Below are 23863 nucleotides of genomic sequence, written 5' to 3'. Positions count from 1 at the left end.
ATGTAGGACTGTTTCTGTCCAAATTACACGATTCGTTTTCTTTGCTACACAACATGTGTTTACTATTTTCAACTTTTTCCTTACCACTCAGTCAGTCCAAACCAAGATATATTGATAGCACAGGGCACAGTCAACAGCACTTTCCACCTCTAGAATTGGCTGTTTGTATTTTTCATTGTCGAAAGTTAAGGCATGTATCCTTTTAAATTTCATAAATCATGCAAAATAGTACAAATTCATTTGCTAATTAAGTTATAAAGGATGTGTTTTATGTTTAAAGCAGTTCGAGACGTTTCACTTTCATTTTTTTTCAAAGCAAAATCTCAGGCTTCAAAATTTCTTGGAAGTTTGACACCTTTAGCCAAAGCGACGCTAAGTTAAAGAAGTCCTTCCCATTGTTGAATATCAAAAAGGTTTATTGTACAAGCCCAGAGCATATTTTCCTGGGAAGAAATTCAAAATTGACGGTGCTGTAACTCAAACTCAGTTTCTTTCTGGCATGGCTGTGTGCTTACTGAGGCAATCATACTTGACCGAGAGCTTGCTTGCAGTTCAGCCACTCGTTATACTCCTGCCCCTTTTTTTCTGATAACAGACTATTAATTTAAGTTTTTGTCTTTTAGTTATCACAAGCAGAAGCAACAAAAGAGACTGCAGCAAGCCCCACCAAGCAGAAGGGAGGCACAGGAGCTGGGTAAACAAAGGCATCGGCAAGGGAAGGGCATTCCAACCCCAGAGTTATCCAGAGTGGATGTGGAAGAAGTGAGTTTGGAGCAGCAGGAATGTGTATTTTATGGAACGTCTCTGCAATATAGTTGAGTTTCTTCCTGCAAAGAATTATAACCTTCAGCTGCTAGCCATTTGACCCTCAGTCCTTCATGTGGATTGGTAGGTTTGGATTTGCCACGGCTGAAGCGCACAGCAAAACACAGAGGCTGAAGAGACCAGCCAAAACTGATTTACTTATTTAGGAGATAGATAGGCTGCCAAGATGGCTAACAAAATACAGAAATAAATAATAAAACATAAAATCATAAAAGAGCCATCAAATTGCTGATTTTTTTTTAAGAAGCCACAGAAGGACATAAACATTTTCTCAGTTAAAAGTAGTAGTCATAAAACAGCAATAGCCATAAAAGCAATATGTAGGCTGTAAAATAACTAGATGAAAAAGGTGGGACAAAACTTCTATAGTTTCTTTCTTTAGAAATTTATCCTCTTTGTTTTTGCCCGCAGAAGGATCCAAAGTGGCTTATAACATCGTTCTTCCTCCTCCATTTTATCCTCACAGCAACCCTGCGAGGTAAAATAGACTGAGCAAGAGTCAGCTGGCAAGCTTCCATGGCAGTGGGGATTCAAACCTGGGTGTCTCAAATCCTGGAGAGCCAGTTTGGTGTAATGGTTAAGTGTGCGGACTCTTATCTGGGAGAACCAGGTTTGATTCCCCACTCCTCCACTTGCACCTGCTAGCATGGCCTTGGGTCAGCCATAGCTCTGGCAGAGGTTGTCCTTGAAAGGGCAGCTGCTGTGAGAGCCCTCTCAGCCCCACCCACCTCACAGGGTGTCTGTTGTGGGGGAGGAAGGTAAAGGAGATTGTGAGCCGCTCTGAGACTCTTTGGAGTGGAGGGCAGGATAGAAATCCAATTTCTTCTTCTCCTTCTCCTCCTCCTCCTCCTCCTCCGTCACTCTAGCACATTGGTTCTCTGTTAAAGCCAGGATAGCAAAGTGTTCTGGCCTGATGCCTAAATGGCGGTATAGAGATGCCAAATGGGCCTTCTGGGGGCATTCCAAAGATAGTAAAGGGGGAGGTAGCCTTCAAATGCAGAGGTATTATGACTGATGGTCAGTATTGTAATTCAGACTGGCAGATAGTTTGGTTGAAGACTGGAGAACCAGCCTTGAAAAGCAGCTTGACTAAGCTTAGATTCTCTACTTTCTCACAGAAGGTGTAATTTTTTTAAGGTGAGGGGAATGGTTAAGACTGTGTACTGTACCAAAATAGTGATTTGGGTAGTAGCATTGTCCCATATTCCAAAGGTAGGTTGTTTTGCTCACCATTTAGTCTTTGCATTTGCAGGCTTTAGTGAGGTTACAGCTTCCCATGGGCATCCAGATTCGAGTCCTGGAGAGCTGGAAGGAGTTTGCCGATTTTGTCGTCATGTTCACCAAGGCTGTAGCTGAAGCACCATTCAAGTGAGTGAGGAAATAAATACACTCATTTCTCAGGGCATTTTCTGGGGATATGTCAGCAGCCTCAATTTAAGGGGATGCTGCTGCAGATGCAGCCACCAACCTCCAAGACAAGACCTTTCACTTAAACCTGAAATACTCATTCTTGAAGTAGGGCCTCAATGGAGGTCTTCAGGGTGTCAAGTGCCTTGCCATTTTTTCTGTTTGCTGAAGAATGTTTCCTCCTGTCTCCTCACTCTTTTGCTGCAGCTATCTCTTTGTAATAGTTATCTAAATTCCTTGCATTGGTCTGAGGGGTTGCTAAGGGAAACCAAGGTCACACCTCCGGATTAGGAGCACCTGCGAAAAGGGCCTGGGAACGTCTTGGGGGGAGGGATTGCTGCTTCCCGCTTTCTTGCTTCCTGCTTTCCTTTGAAAATGTAACGGTTTAAGTTACCCTATATAAGAGGACAAAAAGCCTGCCTTGCCAGTCTTTGCAAAGTCCATCCTGCCTATATACTGCTGTCATGAGTCAATAAACAACCATTGATGAAGTGGACTGTTTGTGCTGTTTGAACTGCTGGGGTCTTGACACAGGGCAGCCTGAGGTAAAGTCCTCTGTGTAGCAGTTCTCCTTTGGCATCACCTTCTTCAGTTTGCTACTGTTGCCACTTTAGGCCTAAATATCATCTAGGACAGGGGTGTCAAATATGCGACTCGGGAGCCAAATCAGGCCCCTGGAGGGCTCCTATAAGGCTCCCAAGCAACTGGCTCTTGTCTGCTCCCTTCCCCCTCTCTCTTGTTTCCTTCTGCCTCTCAAATTGCTTTGCAAGGTTTGCTCAATCACACAGGAGCTACAGAGCAAAACCTAGATTTTTTCCATTGGCTTAGGCTCCTCCCCCTCCTGGTCCCCTGGGGAGGGAGGGAAAGAGCCAGAGCTTCCTTTGCCCAGTTTCCTGGATCCCATGGGAGAAATAAAAAGAAAGCACCTTTAAGACCAATAAGTGCTAATGTTTAAAGCATGTTTTATTAAGTTTTTTTTTAAAAAAAGCATCTAGTCGTGTGTCCTTTAAAAAGTTTATATCTCTGCTACCTAATCTTAAAGAGGTACACACATGGCCCAGCCTGACATGGCCCAGCCCGACAAGGTCTCATTTATGTCAAATCCGGCCCTCATAACAAATGAGTTTGACACCCCTGATCTAGGAAGCTTGTATAGACCCCTGCCAAGATTTCTTATATTTGCCTACCTTTTCCCCCCAACTCCACTGATTAGCATCAATACCACTTCCTGTTTCACTCTCCTCTAGGACTTTGCCTGAATCAGCTCCATATTTAGATAGCATCACTTGCTGGGTCCTTGTGTTTGCAGGGCATGTTGACAGTGTCTTCCTTCTAATATTTTATTTATTTATTTTAGTATATTTCTATTCCGCCCATTCCCCGTAGGGCTCAGGGCGGAGTACAACATATGATAAAATAATACAATAAAAACATTCTATAAACAGACACTCACCAGCACTCAGATTACCATGTCGTCACATATTGGCCAGCCTAGCCATCTCACATCATGGCAGTTTTTATTCCATTTCCTAGCACAGATGACAGTACTGGGCGGGGAAGCCAACCAGATCAAGAATAGATACCCGCAGCCTCAGCTAAAAGCCTGGCGGAACAGCTCCGTTTTACAAGCCACTATGGAAAGCTAATAAGCCAGGTAGGGCCCGGATCTCAATAAGGAGCTGATTCCACCAGGTTGGGACCAGGACTGAAAAAGCCATGGCCCTAGTTGAGGCTGGGGACGGTCAACAGATGTTGGGAGGCCGAACGTAATGACCTCCTGGGCATATATGGAAGGAGATGGTATGTTGGTCCCAGGCCGTGTAAGGCTTTAAACGTTAGAACTAAAACCTTGAAATGGATCTGGTACTCAATGGGCAGCCAGTGCACACTGCGGAGTGCTGGCCAAATGCCCACCCATAAAGGTGGTGCAGTTAGCAGGCAAGCCACCACATTCTGCACCCGCTGCCGTTTCCAGATCAGTCTCAAGGGTAAGCCAGTGTAGAGCGAGTTACAGTAGTCTAGTCTAGAAGTGACCATTGCATGGATCACTATAGCCAGGTCCTGGGGGTATAGATATGGTACTAGCTGCCTGATCTGCCGAAGATAACAAAAGGCAGACCTGGCAAACATTGTGATCTGGGCCTCCATGGAAAGAGAGGCATCCAAGGTCACTCCTAAGCTCTTCACCTGTTGGGCTGGCACCAATGTGGCGCTGTCCAAAGCTGGGAGCTCGATGCCCATACCCACCCCACCCTGACTCAGGTACAGGACCTCTGTCTTAGTTGGATTCAATTTCAGCTAGCTGTGTTGTAACCACCCAGCCACAGCTCCAAGTGCCTCAGACAACTGGTCAGGGGTGGCGACTGGCTGGCCACTCATCAACAGATAGAGCTGGGTGTGGTCAGCGTACTGTTGGCAACCCAGCCCAAAACCTCGGGCAATATTGGCGAGAGAATGGCTCCCTGCGGCACTCCACATATAAGTGGATGCCACAAGGAAGTCTGCTCACAAAGCATCACCCTTTGTCCCAGTCCCCAGAGAAAGGAGGAAAACTGACTTCCGGGGTTGGAAAATGCCGAGCTGAATTGCTTCTCAGAAGGGGAGCAGGCTGGGGCTTCTGTTCGGGGTAGTGGAGGGCAATTTAATGCCTACTGCCTACTTTTCTCAGTCAGAGATCAGTCCAAGATTTTTATTTATTTATTTATCTGGGATTTATATCCCGCCCTTCCCACCGAGTGGCTCAGGGCGGCTTACAACATATATAAAACTAACATAAAAATATAAAATTACACTTTAAAATTAACATTTCATAATATATAATTAAAATCAAACATTTGTTATAACTATACATCATTAAAACAGACAGCGGTCGTGGAGCTACACTCTATTCAGCTTCAGATACAAATTCAGTATACAGTATACAGTATTCAGTAGTCGGTATACAGGGCTGTTAGTTGTGGGCCAGCCGGAAGAGGACTGTCTTACAGGCCCTGCGGAATTGGGTGAGAATTGGGAGCCCTTACCTCCTCCGGCAGCTGGTTCCACCAAAATGGAGCCATTACAGAGAAGGCCCGGTCCCTTGTGATCTTCAAGCGGGCTTCCTTTAGCCCAGGGACAACCAAAAGATTTTGAGATCCCGATCTCAGTGCTCTCAGTGCTCAGATATGCACAGGATATGCACAGTGCTCTCAGTGCTCAGATATGCACAGGAAACTCTAAGGAGATTTACCTTGGCTAAAAGGGAGTCCCGGGGGGGGGGGGGGCTCCTTTGAAGGGTCTCCAGAGACGAGTTGCGTATTCATCATCTGCAGAAGTTTCCAGAGTCATTTATTTGACATAAGCTCGACAGGATCCTAACCTTCTTTGAGACTGCTAAACATCTAAAGCTATACAAGACCGGTGTTGGATCTGGATAACTGCAGAAAAAGGTACTGATGACTATCTTCATTAAGGGACTATTTAAAGTTAAACAAAATAAAATCAGAAGGTGGGAAATAGAGATTCAGAAAGCTTGGAAGAAGAAGGGGTGAAATTTGAACTTTGTAAATTTAAAGGACAGCGCTAAAAAGTGGAAAGGAATTTATTGTTTTGTCTACTTGTGGTTTTGGTGAAAAAGCCCCATCATCACAGATTTGCAGCTCTCACAGTCAACACAGGAAATACGTCAAACATCGCGAGATCTTTTTACCAGTGAAAATGGGATTTGGTGGCAAGAAAAGCAGGAAGTGTCAGATGGAAAAGGGAAATCATTGAAACAGCTAGCCTACTCTAGGATTATAATATCATAGAACAAACATCGGCGGCCATTGCTAGGAGGTCAAAATTTAAACAAAGTTTTTAAAGTGTTTGGGACATTAAAAATTGGTGAAGCTGACAGAGGTGACAATTATAAGGTAAATACTATTGGACATTATCGCTGATAATTATTTTAGAAGCCTTTTGAAGGAAATTTTTTTTTTAAACGGAAGCAGAAAGTCGTGACAACCATTTTGGAAGAAATAAAAACTTTAAAAATTAATATCTGAGCCCAGGAGGCTCTGAGGACAGCGAAATTAGGCTTATTGAAAAGGGCAAGCCTTACTCGATCAAACCTGATAGTTTAAATTTATTTTGGAGAGGTCAAAATTTTTGGTGTTTTTTTAAATGTCAGAGCATAAGTTAACCCAGTGCAAGGACTGCCTCAATGGAGAAAATGCAAGAGCAATTAGAAGCAATGGAAGCCAGGATGATGAAAGGGGTGAGAGATATGATAACTGCTTCTAAAAAAGAAATTAGAAAAGACATTGAAGAGCTAAGGAAAGATATAGAAGATCTCAGAAATGAGACTGTAGTAACATCAAAGAAAGTGCAAGAGCTGGAAGAGAGAGTGAAAGTACATGATTCCACCTTGTTAAAAATGCAAGAAAAGGTGGCAATTCATGACTGCAAATTGATGGAAACCCAGATACGTCTGAGAGGAGTACCTGAGGATGAAGAGACTGATTTGAAAGGATATATAATAAGAATAATTGCAGAATTTTTGGAGGAAGATCCTGAAGGAACTAGAAGCATGTATGACTATATGTATAGAGTGAACTCACTATATGCCAAGAAAAATAATCTACCAAGAGATGTGGTTATAAGATATATGACAAAAGAAATGGTGGGAAAAATCTTGAATAAAAATTTTGAAAAGACATTGATAGTGGGAGGCAGCAGAGTAAGAATCATGAAAGAATTGCCAAGACAAGTGATAAATGACAGAAAAGCATATAAAAATTGACAGAAAAACTACGTGACAATGAAATGAGGTATAGATGGATGATACCTGAAGGTCTGAGCTTTGAGCTGCAAGGAAAAAGGATTACAATTACAAGCACACAGGAACTGCGTAGGTTTTATGAAGAACATAAAGAATTTGCACCATGATGGATTGCAAATTATTATCTTGGAATGTAAATGGACTAAATTCACCACAAAAAAGAAAGGCAACGTTTCATTGGATTAAAAAGCAAAATTGTAATATAGTTTGTTTACAAGAAGTGCATATCAAACAAAAGGATTACAAATTTTTATGGAATAAAAAACTGAGGCTAGAATTTTATTCATTGGCTGAACAGAAGAAAAGGGGAGTGATTTTCTATATTAAACAAGAATTGGAGCCAAAATTAGTGTTTAAAGATAAAGATGGAAGATTTGTAGCGGTAGAAATATTAAATGCAAAAAAAGGTTATTGGGACTGTAGGCACCAAATGGTGCAAAGGATGCTTTTTTAAAAGACATTATACAACAATTTGATGAACTGACTTATGACCAAGTTTTGATAATGGGGGACTTTAGTGGAACCATTAAGAACACACTGGATAGGTCTGGGGGTAAAAAAAATAATAAGGAAGGAAAATTGCCAAAGTCTTTTTTTGAATTGGTCAAACAAGAAAATTTGGAGGATATATGGAGGAAATTTAATCCTGAAGTGCGGGACTATACCTTTTTTTCAGCAAGACATAAAACTTTTTCCAGAATTGGCAGAAATGGTAAATTCGAAACTGGGTGGTAGTTGGGCCAAGACCCCAGGGTCTGATGGTTTTTTCAAAAGCCCCCTTCAGTTTCTCTGGGAAGGCTCCTGTTGAAAGGGAGAAGTTGACAATATCACCAAGAATTCCTGATACCATCCTGGCTGGCTTTCACCAACCAGGATGGATAGGGATCCAGGGGGCAAGTGATAGGATCTTGAGAAGTATCTGGTTCTGAAACATATCTGAGGGCTGCAATTGACTGAGGCTCTTGAATACATTTTCTGCTTTCAGGCATACAAATGCTGTTATAGGAAAGACAGCTTGCCCGATGGTAGACCCTCAGGGGGGTTGCTCCTGCCGCCCCACTCCTTGAATTGGGTTACAAGCTCAGTCTGAATTTCTTGTGTTTGAAATGCCTTGTTTGTATTGGGATTTTCCTTCCCTTGCTCATTAGAGTGCATTTCTCCTTTGTACCTTTTACAGAAGAGAACGGGATAAACCCAGCTTTTCCTTCTGCTTGGAAGGTGACTGGATCGGAGGTAAAAAGGTAGACTGCTCTGGGAAGGGGCTGCTACAAGTCTGGAAGAGACAGCTTCAGCAGTTTAACCGGGTCAGTCTAGAGATGGCCAATGCCATTGTGGCCAAATACCCTTCTCCACTGCTCCTTGTACAGGTAAGTTATTCCGCTGCAATAAGTCTAGTTTCGAGTATTTCATGTGTAGGCATGAAAGCTGAATGTTTATGCCATGTCTGCGTGTTGAAATTCTCATTCTGTTTTAAAAATCCAACTAAGTCCATGGTCCGCACAGGGAGTTCTGGAAAGAAAAATAAATCAATGCATATTTGTCTAACTTGTAGAGCTTCTGTAGTGTGGAATATTCATAGTCCTGAAAAAATGTAAGTGTTGCACATTACTATACTACCTGATGGGAGACTTATCCCAATATATTGGTCCCATGCTACTTCTAACATGGTTCTGGTTTCTAAATTGCACTTTCATAGAATGTTGGCAGCAAAGTCTGAGGAAAATACGTGCTAGAGCCACTTTCACAGTCGTGAGATGGCATTTGTGACTTTTTCAGGGGTACAGCAAGGTACATATGGAGCCAGGAGTGAAACATAGCTTTTCTGCTTTCTCTGACATGGGCAGTAGAGGGCAGTCTTTCTTATGCTTCAAAATGGCTTTAGTCAGATCCTATTAGAAGGCTTGCAGGAGTTTTTTTTTAAACTGACTCGTTAGCCTCTCATGATTTTCATCTCATCTCATCACAAGATTAGAAGTTACTCTTGAGTATCTAAAGCATCCTGTGAAATATCTATACACCTTTTGTTTACTCTCCCAAAAGGAGATTCTACTGCTTTGGTACATAGTTTATTTCACTACTCACGCACTAAAATAGTTTGGAATCCATTTCGAATGTCAGGCTAAACTTCAGCTGTACAACCCAACCCCTAGCAGCTGTCTACTGCTGTCATGGGTAGAAGAAGATGATGATATTGGATTTCTATCCCGCCCTCCACTCCGAAGACTCAGAGTGACTCACAATCTCCTTTACCTTCCTCCCCCACAACAGACACCCTGTGAGGTGGGTGGGGCTGGAAAGGGCTCTCACAGCAGCTGCCCTTTCAAGGACAACCTCTGCCAGAGCTATGGCGGACCCAAGGCCATGCTAGCAGGTGCAAGTGGGGAATCAAACCCGGTTCTCCCAAATAAGAGTCCGCACACTTAACCATTATACCAAACTGACTCTGGGTAGAAAGTAGGAAGATGAATCTCTGGCTATGAGTAGGTAAGTAAACAAATAGAATGGTTTAGGTTGTACATTTACTGTTAGAAGTGGTTTCTGCATCACAACCATGATGCATTGAGGTTGCCTATTTGGGAAAACATGAAAATTCAAAGTCAACCTGACCATTGCTACACGACACACATATTCCTTCAGTGACTCCGTCTTGATCTGTGTTACATTTAGGCCTACAATACTACCTCCTCTGAACAGGAGCGACAGAATCTTCTTGCAGAGATACCTGTACGCCGTGGTGATGGTGTGACTGCCACTACAAGGCGGGTCGGTCCGGAGCTCTCCAAACGGATTTACTTACAGATGACTTCCTATAATCCTGACCTTTCGCTGGATGAACCGAAAACACATTGAAGCAGACTCTGTGTACAAACTCTTTGTTTTATTACTGGGGCGAGGGAACATTAAACACTTTTGAAAACATAAAAGCTGCTCAGAACCTGGAAAGGAGAAGTGAAGCCCTGCTTACAGATGTCTTCTCAACCAACAATCTCAAATCCACTGCAACTAATCGAAAACTTACTTTCATGTGTGAGGTGAATGGTGACAGTCTCGCAAAGCGACTGTTAGCCATAACCCATGAGCAGTAAACGGCTATCATGCACTGTGAATGTTAACCTCAAAGCAGAATAGTGGAAGTCTTGTCTTCACATATTCTTGTTGCGGTGTAGAGCGGCCCATTCACTGAACTGGAAGAATATTCTCCTTTCCTTCCAGAGGTTATATGTCTTAAATTGCACATTCTTGTTTGCAAAAAGCCCAACCTCTAATCTGTGCATATTGGATTTAGAAGTTTGATCATACTTCAAGGCACAGTGGATTATGGAATTCACATAACAACAATTTAGAGCAGGAATGGGATTGTTTTGAGCTAAGTCTTTGAGGGTATGTAGTGGCTTAATTTGATAACACAAATATCACTGTCTCCCTTATGCTGCTTCCCAGCTAGCTCTCTCTTTGGGCTTGCGTGTTCAAATCCTATGCATGTTAGTTTTACCTGAGATCTCACTAGGTTCAATGGGATTTGCATCCTAGTTAATTCTGCTTAGTGGAAAGCATCTTTCATAGATACCTAACAGCAGTTTTAAGTATGGCTAAAAACTGCTAAGCGCTTAGTAAAGTTTGACTGAGAAAGCTGCCTGCACAACTTGGTTTCCCTAGCTTGTTTAACAGCTGAATAATAAGCAAGTTTTATGATTCATACACCAAGCTTATGAGTATCAATATATATATTGATGTATGGGTAACTCAGCCATCCGACATAGTGTTTGTTCCCTATAGCAATACAGCATTAACAACTTCGTATACAAAATTTTCCTAAAAGATGACAAATGTGTATCCTCACAGAACAAGACTAGTTAGGCATAAAGGCCCTCCTTGTTTTTTCTGTAGGCCAGAGAAAGGAAATAGCAACTTCTAATTAGCCACAGCAGCTGCAAGGAAAGAGAACCGGGCAGTGATTCTGTTCTGTTTGAGGGAGTCACCGAAGCCAATGCTGAATGACTAAAGGCCATTTTCACCAGAGCACGATTCCATAGGAATCCCAGCTGTGCTGATATCGAAACAGTTGAAAGAGATGCTGACAGTGGAAGAGTTGTTCAGGGTTGAGCCAACATGGTTACTGCTGGGAGTTAGGCTGCAGGACATTCCGCATGATTCTGTGGCTTTGCAAAATGGTGACTGCATCTTCATAGAGCACGTTCACACTGACGCACACAGATTTGTGCTGCAGATCCGTAACCTTGCAAATAGCCAAAGTACTGAGGGCGCACAGCAGCAGGAACAGCAGCATCTTCAGCAGGATTCCAGTCCACGAACGTTTGTTTTCCGGTTGCTTCGAGGAACGGGAAACCGAGAGTTCTTTAAAAATGGGAGAAAGAAAAACAAGTGAGCTGAATATTAAATTCTCTTCTGCATAAAAATCAAACAATCCCCTTTACTAAGAAGCTCTGGAACCAGCTTAATGGGAAATGAACACATATCCTATTATAAAAAGATAAAAATTCATTAGGCAAGGGTGACTAAAATATATACCTGGCATTTACTATAAAAATAATAATAATACTTTTTATTTATATCCCGCCCTCCCCGCCAAGGGCGGCTCACAACATAATAAATACAATATACAATAAAACCATACATAATAAATACAATCACAATTGTAAAATCAGCATTAAAACATTAACAACTTACATTAAAATTAACATTGTGGTGCTATAACTTAGGTCTTCAGTAAAATTCAGTGACTAAAATATGTCCAGCGAGACTTTCTTGACTCGGCACTAGGTCCAGCAAGACTTTCTTGACTCACTAAAGGAGTACTACTGGTTTTGTTGAGGGCCAAGCTGGATTCATATCCATCTGTTCAATCATGCATCACTGTTAATGCATTAACAGAAACCCGACAGTGCACAAGTTTGTCTGCTACTTTCTTATTATCAGCCTTCAGCCATATACAAGGACACACTGCAGGGGAAATTTTTGAATATGCATTTCAGCTTCCACACTTTAATCAGAACTGTTAACCAAGGATGCAAACACTATTATTTTTGACATATTCAGCAACCTTAGCAACTGTTCTTGCCCACTAGCGTGGTGGGAGGGCGGGCTGTCTTTATTTTTTATTGTAGTGTTTCTTACTAGGGAAAATAAATGCTCTGCACTAACAGATTCCCAGCAACCAAAGCTAAAAAGATTACAGTTCCATACAGTAAACAATAGTGGCTGACAGAAGACAAGTGTCTGATTCAGTACACGGCAGGTTCTTCATATTGTCTTTTCCCATATTCAGAGTTGTCTATGCATCTTGTCAGGTAATTTTGTTTTAAAGGAACATTCTGAACATTAATTACAACAGAACAAATGTAATGTTTGGTCAAACTGTGCTGTCTTCTCACTCTACTGAATCTGAGGCTAGTGCAAATGAAGACGATGATATTGGATTTATATCGCATCCTCCACTCCAAAGAGTCTCAGAGTGACTCACAATCTCCTTTACCTTCCTCCCCCACAACAGACACCCTGTGAGGTGGGTGGGGCTGGAGAGGGCTCTCACAGCAGCTGCCCTTTCAAGGACAACCTCTGCCAGAGCTATGGCTGACCCAAGGCCATGCTAGCAGGTGCAAGTGGAGGAGTGGGGAATCAACCCGGTTCTCCCAGATAAGAAGATGATATTGGATTTATATCCCACCCTCCGCTCCGAAGAGTCTCAGAGCGGCTCACAATCTCCTTTACCTTCCTCCCCAACAACAAACACCCTGTGAGGTGGGTGGGGCTGGAGAGGGCTCTCACAGCAGCTGCCCTTTCAAGGACAACCTCTGCCAGAGCTATGGCTGACCCAAGGCCATGCTAGCAGGTGCAAGTGGAGGAGTGGGGAATCAAACCCGGTTCTCTCAGATAAGAGTCCGCACACTTAACCACTACACCAAACTGGCTCTCCAGGCTTACAGCTTTTTGACCAACTATTTATTCCAGAATCAGGAGGTCCACTTCAAAGCTGAAGGCTGACACACTGAGTGGAAAATATCTTTTCGCTAATACCAGGATTGCCCAGTTATATGTTATGTTTAAATACCAAACCAGATTTTAAAACTGCTTTGCTTATCTATACAGGCTTTCACCCTTATTTAATTTCCCAAGAAACAGGCTCCTCAGTTTTAGATGACAAATGGTCTCTGGCACCTTAATTTACACCTTTGCATTTTCAGTAATGGCAGCACTGAAGCCATTTTGCATTTATTTATTTAAAGGTCCTAGAATTGTAGTGATTGATATAAGCTCTTCACCTGCAGTTAAAGGGCTGTAAACCACTGATCAAATTTGCAAAAGCTTAACTGCACTCCTGTTGCACTACTATTTATGCATAAGCACACACATAGTTTTGTACTTACTTGGATTCTCACCATTTTCTTTCTTTTTATGTTTATCCATTTCCTGCTTTGCCGCTTTCTGAGCATCGTACTCCCTTCTCCTGCGTTCCTTCTCTTCTGCTTTTTCCCTCTTCCGCAGTTCCCGCTCTTGGGCCTCCCTTGCTCGTTGCTCCGCTTCGCGTTTCTTCTCCAGTTCTACGCATTTAAGCAAATGCAAGGTGTCCTCATTCATTTTAGAAAGCGTTCCCATCAGATACCCTTCATCACATTACACTGACTTATGAGCAGAAGAAGAAGAAGAAGAATTGCAGATTTATACCCCGCCCTTCTCCCTGAATCAAAGACTCAGAGCGGCTTACAATCTCCCATATCTTCTCCCCCCACAACAGACACCCTGTGAGGTAGATGAAGATATTGGATTTATATCCCGCCCTCCACTCCGAAGAGTCTCAGAGCGGCTCACAATCTCCTTTCCCTTCCTCCCCCACAACAGACACCCTGTGAGGTAGATGAAGATATTGGATTTATATCCCGCCCTCCACTCCGAAGAGTCTCAGAGCGGCTCACAATCTCCTTTCCCTTCCTCCCCTACAACAGACACCCTGTGAGGTAGATGAAGATATTGGATTTATATCCCGCCCTCCACTCCGAAGAGTCTCAGAGCGGCTCACAATCTCCTTTCCCTTCCTCCCCTACAACAGACACCCTGTGAGGTAGATGAAGATATTGGATTTATATCCTGCCCTCCACTCCGAAGAGTCTCAGAGCGGCTCACAATCTCCTTTCCCTTCCTCCCCCACAACAGACACCCTGTGAGGTAGATGAAGATATTGGATTTATATCCCGCCCTCCACTCCGAAGAGTCTCAGAGCGGCTCACAATCTCCTTTACCTTCCTCCCCCACAACAGACACCCTGTGAGGTAGGTGGGGCTGAGAGGGCTCTCGCAGCAGCTGCCCTTTCAAGGACAACCTCTGCCAGAGCTATGGCTGACCCAAGGCCATTCCAGCAGGTGCGAGTGGAGGAGTGGGGAATCAAACCCGGTTCTCCCAGATAAAAGTCCGTACACTTAACCACTACACCAAGCAGGCTGTGAATGAACCCAAACGTGTGACAAAATCCATCCGCAGGGCCATTTGAGCAGCAAAGAAATGCCGCTAAGTCATTTCCAATAAGTCATGCCAATAGTCATAACATTAAATTATCTTGTGGAAATATCACATGACATCAAATCCTGGACAAAGAATTCTCACTATTATATGTTTGTTCCACTCCCCACCCCCCAAAAGGCAGCAAGGGTATCCCTCACAATGATCTCATCAAATGGAATAATAGGCTGAGAAACCACAACTGTCCCAAAGTTAACCTGTGTGCTCTGTAGTCAACTAGCAATTTCTATCATTAAGGCCAGTATTTTACCCAGTTGCCTTGAGCTGGATAGCTCAGGCTAACCTGACTTTGGAAGCTAAGCAGAGTGAGCTCTGGTTACTACTTGGATGTGAGACCACTGAGGAAGTGTAGATTACATGGAGGCAAGCCAGGACAAATTACCTCTGAATACCTCTTGCCTTGAGAACCCTGCGGGGTCTGGGATGGCATTATAAAAGTCCTGACTCTAGCTGGCATACTACATGGGCTTTCTATCAGTTGTTCGAAAGAGAAAATACTCATACATTTTTTCAAACGTACAAAACATGCTTGTGTAATTTACTTTAAAATGTCTACATTTCTATCGAAATACTCAACAAGTCACGCACAAAAAATAGTACTACGGAGTCAGTCTTTTCTTTGCAGAGTTGCACTCCCCTAAAGGAACAGGACTGTTATATGTGTGTTGAGGGGCTGCTGTTAGATCCATGCCTATAGATGGAGCCCCAAGTTTCCACTGTGGCAAATAGTGTCTCTTCAGCTGTGCCCATTCCTTGAAAAGAGAGCTTTCACCATGGTTATCCATGCTTCATTAACTAGATTAATGTAATGCATTCTCTATAGGACAACCTATCAAAACTACCTGGAATCTTGATTCAGGTTGGCAGCTGTGTTGGTCTGAAGCAGCAGATTGAGTCCAGTGGCACCTTTAAGACCAACAAAGTTTTATTCAAGGTATGAGCTTTCTGAGGAAGTGTGCATGCACACAAAAGCTCATACCTTGAATAAGGTAGGTGGGGCTGAGAGAGCTCTTACAGCAGCTGCCCTTTCAAGGACAACCTCTGCCAGAGCTATGGCTGACCCAAGGCCATTCCAGCAGCTGCAAGTGGAGGAGTGGGGATTCAAACCCGGTTCTCCCAGATAAAAGCGCACTTAACCACTACACCAAACTGGCTCTAAGTCTGAATTTAGCTACTTTACTTTTACAGATCAATGTGGCAAGATCTCCACTCTGCCTCTCATCCATTTTATGTATGCATTTTGAAGAGTGGCTTTGGAACGGTATTTTTCATGCCTCTGATGATGAAAATGAGCTCTTACATCACATAAATCACAAAGATTTCTATACACCACAGCTGGATAACTAAAAGTTTACCTCGTTCTGCCTGTAATTTTCGTTGCCTCTCACGATCCAGCTCAGACTGGATAGACTTCATGTACTGCAGAACCTTTGAGACCCAAACACAACTTGTATGAGATTTGATTTCTCGGTGATGTCTTTCGCACAGAAACAAGAAGGGTAGCCGTATGTGGCAACAGGAATACAATTTCAGCCCATGAAACCCAAGCCTAACTAAGGCAAGATGCGCTAAAGCAGAGCAAATTTGACTTTCTAGTCTTGAAGGAGACTGTGTCTCTGGTTGCTTTCAGAAAACAAGGACGGGAAGACCAAGGGTTATATCTTGTCCACCTCTTCAAGCTTGCAAGGCAAGGTCATCTTCCCACATACATGGAACAATTTATGCAATGCAGAGCACAGTGCCCCACAAGCAGAGAACAAAAACACAGAGGTGCCTGCCCAGCAAACAACACCAGACGAATGAAGCAAGTGAGCAAAGTCACACATTAAAAAAGGAGGAAAGAAAAAAACAGGCCTCTAGCCAATTTGCTCTGGGAAAGAATTCTTTCCAGAAAAGCTAACAGTTCAGCTGGACCTTGAACGTCAGCATGGAACTGTTTCACCCATGGCTCTTCAACAAGGGACTTCATCCTTACAATTTCCCCTATGTTTGCTCTTGAATCTTGAAGCTAAAAAAAAAAAAAATCAGGACCAGCGGCAGCTTTAATGAAGATCAATACCCATGCATACGTCCACAACATCCTGCAGAGCACAACGTCAAGTACCAGTGGTAATCTACCCTTCTCATCTCCCTCATGTGGCCTGTAAATATATCAGCACCAAATTTCTCTAGAGTCACCTTTAAAATGCCATTAGGTATTTCCAAGACCATCATATGTGCATATATGCTGTAGCAAGCCTAAGCTGGAACAAACTAAATTAATTTGGAACATATATAAAAATTAACAAACTGCTGTATATACATATTGAATGCATCATTTTTTCTGTGCTTTATAATTATAATTATTGCACTTAAGCCTTCGAGTACAACAGGTAAAAATCCAAAAAAAAGTAAATTCTCCTCTGTCACTGAAACACACCAGGAAACCTCGGGCCACTCATTCTCTCTCCACCTAACTTACCTTACAGTGCTTTCTGTAATGAAAATAAAACGGGACAAATGGAGAAGTATGTCTCCCTGAGCTTTCTGATGGAGAGCTGGGATAGAAATGTCATAAAGAAATCCCACTTCAATCAATCAAAAACTGACGGCTGGCAGAACTCAACTACAAATGACAAAGCATTCGTCAGGGATTCTCAGCAGAGCTGAATTCGGAAATGATGGAAAGATGCCTGGCTGCTTCCTGCCCTTCTCTGATGGCCACCTTTTGAATACAATGTAGCTGTATTCTAGAGGATGCTACACTTAAGATTATGCAAATAACTATATTCAAAAAAATAGTCAACAATTATACAAACAATGCAACAAGTAATACAAAAAAACCAAAATGCCAGACAGACTCCTCTGTAGGTGTTCTGCTGGTAAAATAGGTGCAAAAGTCCAAGCAGTAAACTCCTTTAAGCATAAGCACAGAGCTCTCTTTGTAACTCAAGGTTCCATTCTCACTTGTTGTGGATGTGCTATAAATCAAATGTAGCATATAATACAACGCGATTTCCGGATATCTGCATGTTTCAAGGATGAAGCCCCTCGTCAGGTGGCTTCCAACTATCTCTGATAGTTGGCAAGAGTACTTAGCTGGAATTTGAGTTCAGGCACAATGGAGGAATGCAAGCTGCTTTCTGAGGAAGCAACAGCTTTTATGGAGGCAAACGGAAGGTGTCTAAATAAAAACAAAATGCAAACAAGTTTAACTTACCCTAACAGCAGCCTGCTTACACTGCTTTTCATCCAAGCAATCTCCAGCTACCTTAGCCAGTGTGGGATCTAGTGGGTTGTCCTTCAGATCCAGCCACTTCAGGTTCTGTTAAACAGAAACAAACACAGGACCAGACCAAGTCAATGGCCAATATTCTCCATGCTTTATTCCTTGACATTATTACTTCTCCTATTACGACTACTCAAAAGGCCCTAGATCCCGAGCAAACTTGAGAAACATACAAACATTATTTTTATTTATTTATTTATTTATTCTATAATTTATATCCCGCCCTTCCCACAAAGTGGCTCAGGGCGGCTCACAACAACGACAAAACAATAAACAAGGTAAAAAGTTAATACATTTAAAGTCAAAACATTTAAAAAAACCTAAAAACCTTAAAATCTTAACATTAAAGCTATCCAGTATATTTCACTAAAATCTGATAAGCTACATTTATCTAGTCGGCATAAGCTAACCGGAAGAGGGTTGTCTTACAGGCACACTAGGGTTTGTAGAATCTTTCGGGCTCAAGTGCCGTGTTCTACTGGAGAAAGTTTTTCTTCCAGACGTTTCGTTCTCGGCTGCGGAGAACATCCTCAGTGGCGTTGCAGCCGGAGCAGGCGCTCTGACCTTCTTGGCTGCTGTGCAATCACTCAATGCACAGCAGCCAAGAAGGTCTGAGCGCCTGCTCCGGCTGCAACGCCACTGAGGATGTTCTCCGCAGCCGAGAACGAAACGTCTGGAAGAAAAACTTTCTCCAGTAGAACACGGCACTTGAGCCCGAAAGATTCTACAAACCCTAATGATGTTACCAGCCGTGAAAACCTGAAATCTTTGATTAGGCACACTATCTCACAGAGCAGGCGTAACCCCTTATTTCTGGAGCCTTCTAGACAATTCTCATGCTGTGAGACAAACAACAGCTTTTGAGGCTTTAGTTCTACTATGGAGGCAGCAGAGAAGTCATACGCTGCTAAACCCATACCTGCTAGGGAGGTGTTAACCCATTAGCAAGACGAATAATTACCCAAGCTTTTGGTATGGAATGCAACAGCTGCCGGTAGCAGAACTTTTAAAAAGTAACACTACACTACAAATACTAAAATTATTGTGAGAGGAAACGAATGTCAATAACAGAACGACAAAATAGAGACCAAGAGTCTCCAAGCCTTTGGAATTCTGACACGGGAGCAACTACAAAATGGATGACACAGGCAGCAGAGTCAAACATGCAGAAGAAGCCAAAGTGCAGGGGAGAAGAGGGTAATTTAAACAAAAAATTGAAAAAGAGAAGTGAGACAGAATACAAACAATATTCTGGTGGCAGCTGCTGCTGAAACAATATTATTTTAGCTGCACAGTCGATTAGATATCCAGTGGCCACTCAGAAGCCCTGCTGGGCAAGACTGCCCCCCCCCCCCCCCACATTTTCTAAAAATAGTTGTTGGGAATCTTGGTGCCCATGGAAGCCATGCTGGGGACCTGACCTGAAATAGAGACATTTGTATCAATACTGGACTTTCATGCAACAGTTCCTATGAGAACAATAATGAATGAAAAGCAAGGTAGCAATATCAAAGTAGTAAACTGATGGTTGGAAACAGTTACTCTGAAATTATGGCAATTTTTACTGCTTGTGGAAACAGAATATGGGAGGGAACAGCCTTCCATACAAACCATGAATTTAAGAAATAATGGCTACCTGGCCAATCTTAAGAAACTAACTTCCCTGCCCAAGAGGATGTATATATTTACTAGATATCTCTATTGATAAGGCTATATAAATTACAGGGGAGATCACAATTATTAATCTTAAAGAATCAAACCATTAAAAGATATATAATTTCTTCACACAGGGACAGGAACTTAATAGTGAGGTTTTTCAGGGGCTGCTATAAAAGTTTTCCAGAATGTGAACTTCTACCCACATTTACCAAGAAAACCAATTTTCACTAGAGAAATAAAAAATGAGATGACTTTGAACATGCTCTGGGCTGAAATCCAAGACTAGACTTAATTTGGAGAAGGGGGGAATGAGTGAAAAAAATTACCTTGAGTTGTGCAAAACTGACCGGCAAGGTAACTAATCGATTGTTCAGAAGGTCCAGGTGTTGCAAGTTAACCAAACGACCAAAGTCCGAGGGCAGCTGCTGAAGCTGATTTTTACTCAGGTCCAATTTCACCAAGTGGGTCAAACTGCAGAAGTCTGACTGGAACCAAGATACAAGTGAAAAAGAGCTCAACGACCATCTTATCTAAAAGCTGAGACATACAGAAACCTGAGCTGTGGCAGACAGAGCAAAGAGCACAAAAAGAGCTAGACACACTGGTCTCTCCAAGGTTCTAACCTTCCTCCAAGAATCTCAGGGCAACCTTATGAGGTAGATGAGGATGAGAGATGATGACTAGCTCAAGGGCATCAACAAACAGTACTATACTAAGCAGAGTTTCACCTTTCTAAGCCCGTTGCTGATGATAGGCTTAGAAGACTGCAACTACAGTATGTTTCAGTTGGCACTGCCAAGCTTTGAGACAGAGTGGGAATCTGAATCCAGCACTCACCAGTCCATCCCAACCATTATGATGAGGATGATGATGAGGATGATGATATTGGATTTATATCCCGCCCTCCACTCCAAAGAGTCTCAGAGCGGCTCACAATCTCCTTTACCTTCCTCCCCCACAACAGACACCCTGTGAGGTAGATGAAGATATTGGATTTATATCCCGCCCTCCACTCCAAAGAGTCTCAGAGCGGCTCACAATCTCCTTTACCTTCCTCCCCCACAACAGACACCCTGTGAGGTAGATGAAGATATTGGATTTATACCCCGCCCTCCACTCCGAAGAGTCTCAGAGTGGCTCACCATCTCCTTTACCTTCCTCCCCCACAACAGACACCCTGTAAGGTAGATGAAGATATTGGATTTATATCCCGCCCTCCACTCCAAAGAGTCTCAGAGCGGCTCACAATCTCCTTTACCTTCCTCCCCCACAACAGACACCCTGTGAGGTGGGTGGGGCTGAGAGGGCTCTCACAGCAGCTGCCCTTTCAAGGACAATTCCTACCAGAACTTTGGCTGACCCAAGGCCATGCTAGCAGGTGCAAGTGGAGGAGTGGGGAATCAACCCGGTTCTCCCAGATAAGATGATATTGGATTTATATCCCACCCTCTGCTCCAAAGAGTCTCAGAGCGGCCTACAATCTCCTTTCCCTTCCTCCCCCACAACAGACACCCTGTGAGGTAGAAGAAGATATTGGATTTATATCCCGCCCTCCACTCCAAAGAGTCTCAGAGCGGCCTACAATCTCCTTTCCCTTCCTCCCCCACAACAGACACCCTGTGAGGTGGGTGGGGCTGAAAGGACTCCCACAGCAGCTGCCCTTTCAAGGACAACCTCTGCCAGGGCTATGGCTGACCCAAGGCCATGCCAGCAGGTGCAAGTGGAGGAGTGGGGAATCAAACCTGGTTCTCCCAGATAAGAGTCTGCCCTTTCAAGGCCAACCTCTGCCAGAGCTCTGGCTGACCCAAGGCCATCTCAGCAGGTGCAAGTGGAGGAGTGGGGAATCAAACCCGGTTCTCCCAGATAAGAGTCCACACACTTAACCACTACACCAAACTGGCTCTCCTACATATTATATAAGACTGTGACTTCCCTCATGCTAAGAGTACAAACAGAAAAACAGACCACACACTGAGCTTCAATCATACAAAAATATTAAAATCACAGGTCCTGTAGTTCACCAAATGGATCGACATTAAGGATGGGCACAAATCCAAATACGAATCACAATTTGTGCCTAAAATAGCCAATTCATGGTTCGTTTCAAATCTGTTTGGTACTTGTACTACTTGCTCTATGCACAACTCGCAAAACAAAGTGGTTTGTTTTGGGGGGAGTTCCGTCTGTGTTGTTATTTGTGGGGGGGTCTCATGCGCTGTGATGTGCCTGGTGCAACAGCATCACTTCCAGGTGATGTCATCATGCCATGCATCATGCCAATTACGTCAGTGGCGCACTGACGCTTTCTAGCCCTCCCGAACCAAACAAATCAACGAACCACAATTGTTCAAAAAATAAAAACACGAAACAAAATCAATCACTGATTCGGGCAAAGCAATGAATCCCAAAATGAAACGAACCACTCTTTTTGTGTTTCATGCCCATCCCTAATCAACAGTCTAGTTCCAGAAACTTTTGACCCCAACACTCCTTCCCAATTTAGTCCCTTAATATCACTAACTTTCCAACATCCTCTGTTGGCACATTTGTCACCTCTCACAACTGTAGCTGTCCATACACATCGAGATTAAAGGATCTGACACCAACAGATGGCATATATCCGTTCATTCTCCAAAAAAAGGTGTGCTCCATGTATTTCTCACCATATGCCACTGATCAATATTAGGACCATACCAAACGCATGAGAATTACAACTACCGATATTAGTACATACCCACTGTAAGTAGGCTTTATTTAACCAATTTCTATATCAAAAGACTATTAAAAGGGTAAGGTTATTACTTACTGGTAAACAGGTGAGGTTGTTACAGGACAGGTCCAAAACAGTAGCCTTTGGAAGCCCTGCCTGAAAGAGAACCAAAGAACCAAATTAATTCTATCAGCTAGCTACAAGATTTTGTTAAGACTGAATAAGGGCAAAAGAAACCTCAATGATGCAGTTTTCAGTTCTTCACTTGCCACAACATAGATAAAAAATTTTCAAGCAGCTTTGTGTTTTAAATAACCAAGGAATCATATATTACAAATTCTGGTTATTATCACAGACCGTCCCACTGATGCCATTTCTGTGTTTCAGCTGTGAGATATGTTAAATGAGCTAGAGAAGAAACGTCGACTGCGGGGTGACATGATAGAGGTTTACAAGATAATGCATGGGATGGAGAAAGTAGAGAAAGAAGTACTTTTCTCCCTTTCTCACAATACAAGAACTCGTGGGCATTCGATGAAATTGCTGAGCAGACAGGTTAAAACGGATAAAAGGAAGTACTTCTTCACCCAAAGGGTGATTAACATGTGGAATTCACTGCCACAGGAGGTGGTGGCGGCCACAAGTATAGCCACCTTCAAGAAGGGTTTAGATAAAAATATGGAGCACAGGTCCATCAGTGGCTATTAGCCACAGTGTATGTGTGTATATAAAATTTTTTGCCACTGTGTGACACAGAGTGTTGGACTTGATGGGCCGTTGGCCTGATCCAACATGGCTTCTCTTATGTTCTTAATGCACAGCAGCCAAGAAGGTCAGAGCGCCTGCTCCGGCTGCAACGCCACTGAGGATGTTCTCTGCAGCTGAGAACGAAATGTCTGGAAGAAAAAACTTTCTCCAGTAGAACACAGCACTTGAGCCCGAAAGATTCTACAAACCCTAATGATGTTACCAGCTGTGAAAACCTGAAATCTTAGAGAAGCAACTGTTCGTTTGAAAGCTGGCTGCCCAAGCTAAACAAATATTTCTGCTCACCTGGTCATTTATTTGTTCATCATCAGCTCTAGAAAGAGAATTTGTTAACTACTATTTGCTTACAGGGATCAAGAGGAAATGGTAACCCAGTAGCAGCACTCATGCTATTTAGACTGGGATTCCTTTTCATTATAGTTCTCCTACAATTACTTGCACATACTTTGGAAACAAGGTGGCAAACCAACCTACCTTTATGCCAGTTCTGTTCCCTGAAATGTATAGACGTTGCAGATTTCAAGGCTGTTTCTTCAAATTGCGAAAAGAAATATATATTTTCAAGCAGATAAACTTACAGTTTAAACTTGTTTTACAGGTAAATATAAAAGTGTGATAGAGAAATTAACCAACTTTTCAATGTGTATACTAGAGCCATTACAGATTCCTACAGTCTCTAGACATGTATTACTATCCATAAGGAAACAGATACCAACCAGCTCCTTAACTGGCACCTCGTTCAAGTCACACAAACTTAAATCCAACTCGTTGCCTTCCAGTTTGTCCTTCAGATTCACTCCTTTTCCTCCAGTTTTTGCCATGGTGTTCAATGAAGCAGATTCTGTCCAAGCAGCCTGGAAAATGCTTGTGTCGCTAAGGAGACAGAAAGGGT

At 42.9% G+C, this 23863-nt stretch overlaps 2 protein-coding genes across 5 annotated transcripts in view; one reads left to right on the top strand and one right to left on the bottom strand.

Moving 5' to 3' along the window:
- The window catches only part of EME1 (essential meiotic structure-specific endonuclease 1), a 16179-nt gene extending 6222 nt beyond the window's left edge, over positions 1 to 9957 (top strand). For all 4 annotated transcript variants that reach the window (XM_060253474.1, XM_060253475.1, XM_060253476.1 and 1 more), the window contains 4 exons: positions 624 to 762; positions 2078 to 2193; positions 8211 to 8400; positions 9701 to 9957. In XM_060253474.1, the coding sequence (XP_060109457.1) occupies positions 624 to 762; positions 2078 to 2193; positions 8211 to 8400; positions 9701 to 9883 (628 nt within the window). In that variant the 3' untranslated portion in view covers positions 9884 to 9957. The remainder of the gene's footprint in view (positions 1 to 623; positions 763 to 2077; positions 2194 to 8210; positions 8401 to 9700) is intronic.
- Positions 9891 to 23863, bottom strand: LRRC59 (leucine rich repeat containing 59). Its single transcript, XM_060253477.1, has 7 exons — positions 23688 to 23863; positions 22300 to 22359; positions 19820 to 19978; positions 17766 to 17870; positions 15922 to 15994; positions 13420 to 13593; positions 9891 to 11389 (listed from the first exon to the last, which is right to left on the bottom strand). The coding sequence occupies exons 1-7, from the start codon at positions 23790 to 23792 to the stop codon at positions 11148 to 11150; spliced, it is 918 nt and encodes a 305-aa protein (XP_060109460.1). The 5' UTR covers positions 23793 to 23863; the 3' UTR covers positions 9891 to 11147.

The sequence above is a fragment of the Heteronotia binoei genome, chromosome 13, assembly GCF_032191835.1.
Source record: "Heteronotia binoei isolate CCM8104 ecotype False Entrance Well chromosome 13, APGP_CSIRO_Hbin_v1, whole genome shotgun sequence".
NCBI classification, from domain to species: domain Eukaryota; kingdom Metazoa; phylum Chordata; class Lepidosauria; order Squamata; family Gekkonidae; genus Heteronotia; species Heteronotia binoei.
The sequence above is the reverse complement of the archived record's forward strand: the minus strand, read 5'-3'. Positions and strand labels throughout refer to the sequence as shown.

Bases quoted from the DNA above. Each gene is read 5' to 3' on its own strand.
- LRRC59 (XM_060253477.1), bottom strand. From the start codon at position 23,792: ATGGCAAAAACTGGAGGAAAAGGAGTGAATCTGAAGGACAAACTGGAA. The intron at 15,995-17,765 runs GTAAGTTAAACT...TGGGTCTCAAAG, and splicing joins GTAAGCAGGCTGCTGTTAGG to GTTCTGCAGTACATGAAGTC. The intron at 11,390-13,419 runs GTAAGTACAAAA...CCATTTTTAAAG, and splicing joins AGAAAATGGTGAGAATCCAA to AACTCTCGGTTTCCCGTTCC.